This window comes from Mastomys coucha, unplaced genomic scaffold, assembly GCF_008632895.1.
Source record: "Mastomys coucha isolate ucsf_1 unplaced genomic scaffold, UCSF_Mcou_1 pScaffold21, whole genome shotgun sequence".
In the NCBI taxonomy this organism is placed as follows: Eukaryota; Metazoa; Chordata; class Mammalia; order Rodentia; family Muridae; genus Mastomys; species Mastomys coucha.
This window is the reverse complement of record NW_022196904.1, coordinates 36,453,576-36,462,402: the sequence shown is the minus strand read 5'-3', so window position 1 is coordinate 36,462,402 and position 8,827 is coordinate 36,453,576. Positions and strand designations below refer to the sequence as shown.

At 47.6% G+C, this 8,827-nt stretch overlaps 2 protein-coding genes across 7 annotated transcripts in view; one reads left to right on the top strand and one right to left on the bottom strand.

Moving 5' to 3' along the window:
- Positions 1 to 4,011, bottom strand: part of Tsks (testis specific serine kinase substrate) — a 29,133-nt gene extending 25,122 nt beyond the window's left edge. Inside the window, exon 1 of the mRNA XM_031386497.1 lies at positions 3,514 to 4,011. Within this exon, the coding sequence (XP_031242357.1) occupies positions 3,514 to 3,593 (80 nt within the window). The 5' untranslated portion in view covers positions 3,594 to 4,011. The remainder of the gene's footprint in view (positions 1 to 3,513) is intronic.
- The window catches only part of Ap2a1 (adaptor related protein complex 2 subunit alpha 1), a 31,838-nt gene continuing 26,842 nt past the window's right edge, over positions 3,832 to 8,827 (top strand). For 4 of the 6 annotated variants that reach the window (XM_031386485.1, XM_031386481.1, XM_031386484.1 and 1 more), the window contains exon 1: positions 3,832 to 4,062. In XM_031386485.1, coding sequence (XP_031242345.1) covers positions 3,996 to 4,062 — 67 coding nt within the window. In that variant the 5' untranslated portion in view covers positions 3,832 to 3,995. Of the gene's footprint in view, positions 4,063 to 4,751; positions 4,774 to 5,113; positions 5,233 to 8,827 lie in introns of those variants that run through there. The other 2 variants (XM_031386483.1, XM_031386487.1) reach the window with 2 other exon arrangements.

The following is an 8,827-nucleotide window of genomic DNA, read 5'->3' as shown; positions in this document are numbered from 1 at the left end:
AAAAAAAAAAAAAAAAAAACAAACACACACACACACACACACACACACAAAAGACTGGCAATGCCATGTATCTGTTTCCAGTACGGTGAAGCAATTCTTTACATATTATAATATAAAGCACATTGCAAGTATACCACACAATCCTACAGGACAAGCAGTTATAGAAAGAGCTGATCATACCTTAAAAGAAGAATAAAGACCCCTAGGGATAGGGATAGACTAAATAGTGCTGTGTTAACTTTAAGTGTTCTGAATGTTAATGAGAAAGGAACAATAGCAGCCATGAGATACTGGGTTATAGAAAAGCTGTGGAATTAAATCAGGCTATATACTATAAGGATGTGTTATCAGACTGGAAGGGAAAGTTTTGCATTGAGGATGCAGGTTTGTTTTTATTTCCACAGGAAATGAAAGGCTGTGGATGCCATCAAGACTGACAAAGACTAAAGCTGAGCAGGAAAGGGTTCCTGAAAACCTTGGCCACTTATTTCATTGATAATGTCTCTGTTTAAAGTTACCCATTACAAACAGCCATATGGCCTAATTCATGGGTTAAAACAGAAAGGGAGAAATGTAGTGAGAATTTTGGAACTTTTTTTTTTGTTGTTTCAGGTTTTTGGTTTTTTTTGAGACCGGGTTTCTCTGTAGCCCTGACTGTCCTGGAACTCACTCTGTAGACCAGGCTGGCCTCGAACTCAGAAATCTGCCTGCCTCTGCCTCCCAAGTGCTGGGATTAAAGGTGTGCAACACCACTGCCCAGCGAGAATTTTGGAATTTTGGTTTCTTTAAAAAACACAAAAATATGATTTTTTTTTTGTTTTAATCCCAGGTGTGGGATATGGGGTTGCTTTAGATTGTCCACAGTAGCTGACTATGATTTGCCTCATGCTGTTTCTGTGAATGTATGATGTATGGAATTCTGGGGACTTTTTAGAGGGTATATAAATGCTAAGGCCTGAGAGCTGGTGTGGGTGTTTGGGTGGTTGTTGGTTGTTGTTTGTCATGGTTTGTTAAGTAGTTGTGGGAAAAGAAGAAACATGAAAATGAAGTTAGATATCCTGATGGTGAAGATCAAACTTGCCCCAAGAAACTTACACCCCCTTTCCTACTCCTAACTTTATTCAGGAATCTTTTCCTTCCCTCTTTACCCTTTTTTTCTCTTATCTTGTGGGCAGAAAAGTGGTGAAGAAGGGGTGGAAGAAAGAAGAACTTACAAAGTAGCCAAAGACAGCTACATCCTAGAGGAAGAATCTGTGATAAGCACACAGACAGATTCTGACTTCGGAAGATGCAAAGTACATGGGGTCTCTTTCATAGGGATGTATTCTAGCCACTGATAGACAAAGCTCAAGATACTGGGGGGATTTAGGTAGGGCATGGCTCCTAATACAATGGTACAGGATCACCAGGGTTTTTGACTACATCCACGGAGCCAGAAACCATTCCTTTCCTGTTGTTGAAGAAAACAGGTCTGGTTTCTCCAATGCTCACTCTAAGCTGTGCTTCCCACAGATGCCACTGCTGGGCAGTCTGAGTTCCCTCCCCTGGTATTTGCTGCTTTTCAGAAAGCTTTTGCTTTAGGTCTGGACTTAAAAATAAACCTGTGAGGACTGGAGAGATGGCTCAGGTTAAGAGCACTGTCTGCTCTAACAGAGGTCCACAGTGCAATTCCCAGGAACCACATCTATCATGAGATCTGGTGCCCTCTTCTGGCCTGCAGGCATACATGTAGGCAGAATGCTGTATACATAATAAAACAATAAATCTTAAAAAAAAAAAAAAAAAAAAAAAAAAAAAAAAAAAAAACAAAACAAAAACAAAACAAAACCAAAAACCTGTGAACTGGGCATAGTGGCATACATCATTAATCCTAATACTATGGAGTCAGAGGTGGGAGGATCTGTGTGATTCCAGGACAGTCTGGTGTACATAGTGTGTCTCTGTCTCAGAACAAGCAAGCAATCTAAGAGCAACAGCTATGCAAGCAGTGTGGACATGTCGGGGAACACTGAGGTTCCTGTCTACTTGTGAGGGACCCGGAATAAAAGGCCATTCTTTTTACACAGAACTCAGTAACTCCTCTTGTCCATACCAGGCTGCATGAGCAGGGAATAGGAAGAGATGTTCTACTAGGCTAATTAGAGATAGACTTTGTATATATTCTTGCTATATTTTATGTCTCTTCTCCATATCCCTCCATGGACCATTAGCTCAAACATCACTGGTAATCCGTATCCTTAAGCATCTTATGGATGTCTCTAATACTTAGAAACTCTCCAGGAAGTAGACATCTGATTTTGTGGGTTTTTTTTGTTTTTTGTTTTTTTGTTTTTTTTTTTTTTCAGTGCTCAGGATTGAACTCAGCATTTGGATGTATTAGTCAAGTACTCTCCCACTGAAACAGGCCCCAGCCCCTCACTGGAGGATTCAAGGTGAGAGCTTTGCATCTGAGCCATGCCCCAGTCCCTCACAGGGGATTTCTAAGTAGAGGCTTTATCTCTGAGCCACACATACACCCATTCCCTTACTGGGGATTAAAGGTTACATCCTTAACCTTTTCTGTTTTTTGAGACAGGGACTCTCTATGTAGTCATGGCTATCCTGGACCTCTCTACATAGATCAGGCTGGCCTCAAACTCACAGAAAACTGCCCTATTCACAAGGTCTCAGTGTTGCCCCTTCTTAGGTCCCAGGACACACCTTCTAGACCCATTCTGGGGGTGTCAGAAATTAGAAAAGCCTGTCTGGGGTGCTGTTTTGTTTATGGGGATAATAGACATGGACTCTTCCAAGTCCCTTTGCCTCAAATTTCTCAATAGCCCTAGGCATTGGCCATCTGGGGGCTTTGACTTCCCTGCAACCAGTGAACCAAAGAACCTAGGGAGTCGGAGGCAAAACAAACTGACCCAGTCCTCAACTGTGGCTTTAACTGGCTTTTCCTTGGGAAGCAATTTTGATCTTATGACCATTATATGCAGATTGTCTTCGATACTGGGATTGAGGGAGGAAAAAAGAGCAACCTATATTGAAAAATATTTAAAAACCAAAATAGTAATCCCCCAGTTTTCAATTTTTGAGCTGTGTAGTCTTGGGGAAGCCATTCAATCTCTTTGGACCTCAGTATCTATGGTAACAAGCCTTGGCTGGCAGTCCCTCCTCTCATGGATGAAAGGTTTCCAGACAAATCAAATTTACAGGTATTGTTTTTAGGGAAAGAAGAGGGAAGAGGAATGCTCCCGAGGCTCGGGTCGCAGGAGTGGAGACAGGCTGGGAAGAGAGAGGCGCCTGCGTAGTGGACACCTCACAGTCTCGCCTCGCCCAGCCCCTCTCTGCAGCAGGGAATTGCAGGCATCGCTCCACCTATCGCGGCTCAGCTGACTGACAGGCCTTCTTTCTCCTTCCTTTTCTACGGGTCGTCGCCCTTTTGCCCGCCCCCCACAACCGCCCCTTCGAGGGCGGAAGTATGACGCTTCCGGCGAATCGGCAGAGCCTTGCGGAGTGCAATCTCCTCACCCATTGGTCTTCTTTTCCCGAAGTTCCGCCTCCTTCGGCCTCTTACATCCCGCCCTACTGGCGCGGAGCTGGTGGTCCATCCAATTAGAGTTGGTCTCGGCCGTTCAGGGGGCGGTCCCAGGGTGTGTCATCGAACTCCGCCTGTCTCTAGGGCAACGCCCCCTGCCTCCCAGCTCCGAACGGAAATAGCCTGGTACTGCACCAATCATCGCCGGGTATCTTTACTATTTACCCAATCAGAGAGAGAGGGGGGCGGGCGTTCTATTGTGAGCGGCAGGGCTTTCAGCTAACAAGTGGTGTACGTTCCCGGATGACAATCCGTAGGGGCGGGTCTGAGGCGGGGCGTCGGCCTGCAGCCAGCCCGCCGCTAGCCCGCCCTCCCCCGGCCGGCACCTCGGCGCCGTCTGGGGTCCTTTCCGCCCGGTGCCGTCAGCTAGCCCCTCGCCCGTTCGGCCAGGCTTGGAGCCGAGCCCTCCGCCATCATGCCGGCTGTATCCAAAGGCGATGGCATGCGTGGGCTTGCCGTGTTCATCTCCGACATCCGGAACTGTGAGCTCACGATCGGGGCCCGGGGGTCACGCGGCAACCGGGCGGAGGGAGCAGGGAAGAGCGGGGGTGTCCTCCCGGGAAGGACCAGGATGGCGCGGGCGGACGTGGCGGGAGGAGGTGGAGGGAATAGGGCAACGGGTTAGGTAGGTCATTCAGTGCCATTCCGAGCCTAGATGGAGTAAATCAGGGACGCAGAAGAGGTGGGAGGCGGGCAACCACCTAGGGCCAAGGGCCAGAAGTTGGGGAACTGCCCAGGAACCAGAGATGATAAAATTGGGGGATAGCAGAAAGACCAGATATAATAAAGTGGGAGGACAGCAGAGGGACTCGAGATGATAAAGTGGAGGGGGACAGCCGAGAGACTAGAGATGGAAGTGGGGGGCATCAAGGTAACCAGAGATGATGAAGTGGGGAGATATTAGGAATCAGAAATAGAAATGGGTTGACAGCAGAAGGATAGAGAAGATAAGGTGAGGGACAGCGAAGGGATCAGTGATGGAAGTGGGGGAAACTGCAGAGGAAGCAGAGATGACATGGTGGGAGCACCACCATAGGGCCCAGAGATGATAAGGTGAGGACACAGCAGAAAAACTAGAGATGATAAGGTTGGGGGACAGCAGACAGACTAGAGATGAAGAGGTGGGGGACAGAGGACCAGAGGATGATGTATGAAAAGACTCTACCTGGAAGATTGCTTAAAAGACATGGAAGGTACCAAGTGTGCTTGGGCAGCCCTTTAATCCTAGCACCTCAGAGACATAGGTAGCCTGATCTCTGTGAGTTCAAGGCCAGCCTGGTGTACAAATCAAGTTCCATGATAGCCAGGGTTGCACAGAGAGACCCTGTCTGAAAAAGCCAATGTCCCCCAAACCCTCCAACCCGCAAACATGAACGGCATTGAAGAGGCTACATACAAGAAGAGAGGAAATATAGATATAAAGTCTTGGGGCAACCTCAGATACCAGCAGGACCTGGGAAGGTATCACAAAGTGAGTGTTTATGATGGAAGCAGACCCCTGGGAGGAAGCAAGGCATCTCAATGCTCCATGGGAAGAGATCTAACAAACTGGGGGTAGGGGAAGTTTGTACCCCAAGGAAGGGAGCAAGGCAGGCCTGGATCCAAGCCTTCCTTGGCTTGTCAATATGAGGACCATGATCCCTTCTAGGAAGGTGTGTAGCAATGGGATGGCCTGGCTGCTGTTCAGCTCACAACTCCAGGGAGCAGATGCTGTATCTGGAGCTGTCAGGAGCTTTCAGAGGTTCCATGAATGGATGTGGTCGGCCAGAGCTGGCTTTGTGTTATAGAACTCTATCACTGTGTGACCTTGAATGAGGGACCTCACCTCTCAGTTTATTCATGTTAGGAGAGGCTGCTGATGGCTTCTTAAGGAGGGGTGGCTGGGCTGATGTGGGGTGAGGTCTTAGGCCAGGTCCTAGTAGCTGCTGTTGGCATTGGCTAAGATCTAAAGAATGACTCCTCCAAGCTGCTCAGGGGAGGATGTTGAGCTCAGTAGGTGTCAGCAGAAGGACAGTGGGAAGCTCTGTGCTCCCTTACATGAGAGATGCTTCGGACCCTGTGAGAAGAGATGGAGATAGGAAGGGTTGTAGACTTTGGCATGGGTACCTGTTAAAAATGGGTCTGCTTTGTCTCTGTTAACTACTGGTGGGATGATCCTCTGCACCCCACTGAGCCCCTTTGGCTAACTCCATTCCTAACAATGTCGCCCACAGACATTTGATGACTCGTTTATATGATGAATCCTGTTTGATTCCTCTGGTTTATCAGTCGCTATTTGAAGTACTGGGGTTACAGCTCTGTAGAATTCCTACCCTTGGAGCTGGGGCTGGTGTCCAGCAGTAGAGCACCTACCCAACATATCTCAGCGAAGGGCTGAGGGCATAGCTTGATGGTGGAGTATCTGCCTAGGGTGAACAAGGTCCTGGGTTCCATCCCTAGCACCACAAAGACAAAACAAAACTCCATGTTGTTTGGGTATCTGTTCCTTAAGATGAGATTGAGTAGACAGAAGGGAGCACAAGCTAGTCTGCCAGTGGCTGGTCCTGTGGAGTATCAGGACTGGAAAGGCCATAAGTCCTGGGTTTGAGAGGAACAGGGTCCATGCAGGGCGGTAAAGTGTTCAGAGGTACTGCAGTTGCAGCTTGCTTAGGCCAAGTACATGTAAGCATCGGACCTGAGTGAGGACTGAGGAGACATGGGGGCCAAAGGGCTCTGGGCACTGTAGCTTTTCCGTGGCTAAACCAAAAACTGTAGAATGCTTTTGAGCAGAGGCAGGAAGTGGCTCACTGGATTCCTCTAGAACCAGGCACGGTGGTGCTGACAGGAGGCTAGTGAGTTTCAGATTGTCTTAGGTAAGACTGTGTGTCAAGGAGAAAGTCTAAACTGTTGAATGATTGCTCTGTCTGTGAGAATAGACTTGAGAAGTTAGGAGGGCAGCTGGAAACCAAAGCAAAGGTAGTACAGACCTCTAGGACAAGTGTGAGAACAGGACTGCTCAGCCGTGAGCAGAAGCAAGGGGCTGGGGTCGCACGCTGTCAGCGTACCATTTGGAAGGCCACGGGGCTAGGATGGTGAGTATAGGGACAGTCTGGGCTCCATAGCAAGGCTTGGCTCAAAAACAAAACAAAAGCTGGGCAGTGGTGGCGCATGCCTTTAGTCCCAGCACTTGGGAGGTAGAGGCAGGTGGATTTCTGAGTTCAAGGCCAGCCTGGTGTATACAGCCAGGACTACACAGAGAAACCCTGTCTCGAAAAAACAAACCAAAGCAAACCAGAAACCAACCCCAACAGGGCTGGAGAGGTAGCTCAGCAGTTAAATATACTTGTAGAGAACCAATATTTGGTTCCTAGGACCCACATCAGTTGGCTTAGAAATGCCTATAACTCTAGCTCTATGGGATTTCACACGCTCTTCTGGATTCCAAGGGCATGTGCATTTACACATTCAGATATACACCTAGACAATCCAAACAAAATAAAAGGTTTTAGGTCACTTTTGAAGGATTGACAAAGGGAATTTATGTTGGAGTTTGGAGAAGAGAAAGAAGATAGGTAGTTACTACACTGTAGGACCCTAGAGAACAGCCAGAGGACAGTAAAGACAAAAGTGCAGACCTTGGGGTGGTTTAGCAGCTGGCCTCTGCTGTAGCACCTAGCATTGCCCTGTCCTTGCCTTGACAGCCAGGTGTTGAGTGGCTGGTGTGTTTCAAGCCCTGTGACAGCACTGGGGCACAGTGACAAATAAGACAGAGGAGTGTATGCTCTGTGCAGCTGTGACCCTATGAAGAGATGGTACTTCGAGCAGATCACGGCTGTCCTCACAGATGCATTTCTGTGGCTTGATACAAGTCAGACAAGAAATGCAAACAGAACCACAACTAGAGCTCAGGCCTGTCATGCCAGCTATTCCAGAGGCTGAGACAGGAGGACTTCAAGTTCACAGTCAGCCTGAGCCTCACTGGATATCTCAGTAGGTAGACACTTGCTGCCCGACCTGACATGGGTTCAATTCCTGGAATCACATGGTGGATGGAGAGAACTGACTCCTACAGTTGTCCTTTGTCTGCTACAAGCATACAATGATGTATACACATATGTAATAAATATATTAACAACAATTTTTAAAAGTCACCTTGTGTTATAGAGTAAGTTCAAAAAGCAGCTTGAGCAACTTAAAATGAGAATTAGGGGCTGAGCCAAGTAGTGGTGGCACACAACTTTAATCACAGCACTGAGGCAGAGACAGGTGGGTCTCTGAGTATAACGCCAGCCTTGTCTGCAGAGCCAGTTCCAGGACCAAGGTGACTACACATAGAAACCCTCTAGGATCTAGAGGGATGGCTTAGCAGGTAAGTCCACTGAATCTTGGCTTCGATTCCCAGTACCAAATGGCAGCTTACACCACCTGTAACTTCAGTTCCATGGGACACCATCTGGCCTCTGTAGGTACTGCACACACAGACATACATGAAGGTAGAACACCCATACACATATACAAGGAGAGTTAGCACATGCCTTTAGTCCCAGCACTTGAATGATAGAGGCAGGCAGATGTCTGTGAGTTTGAGACCAGCCAGGTCTACACCAGGACAGCCAAGGCTACATGGTTGCCTGTCTCTAAATTAAAAAAAATAAAATAAAAAGGCGCTAGTGCGTAGTTGAAAGGTAGTGTACTTTTCTAGTACTTTAATACTTTAGAGTGCTGTTGACTCCAGGGTTCCATCTCCAAAGAGCCAGACATGATGGCAGCTCTTGTCATTACTAAAGCAGGACAATTTTCTTTTCTCCCCTCCTCATATGCATATATATGTGTGTATGTATGGATGGATGTACACACACACACACACACACACACACACACACACACACACACACACACAGAATAGAGAGAGGTTTCTGGCTGTCCTGGAACTTGGCCTTGTAGACCAGGCTGACCATGAACTCACAGAGATCTCCTGCCTCTGCCTTCTGAGTGCTGGGATTAAAGGTGTGTGCCACCATTGCCTGGTAGTTTTCTTTTTATTATCAACTTCAAAATTCTACTTGAAATACATTGCATTATTATTTCAATTTATCTTATTCTTTCACTCAGTTCTAAATACTCCATAAGCATCCTAGGCCCTGGCGGTGGTGGTGCACGCCTTTAGTTCCAGCACTTGGGAGGCAGAGGCAGGCGGATTTCTGAGTTCGAGGCCAGCCTTGTCTACAGTGTGAGTTCCAGGACAGCCAGGGCTACACAGAGAAACCC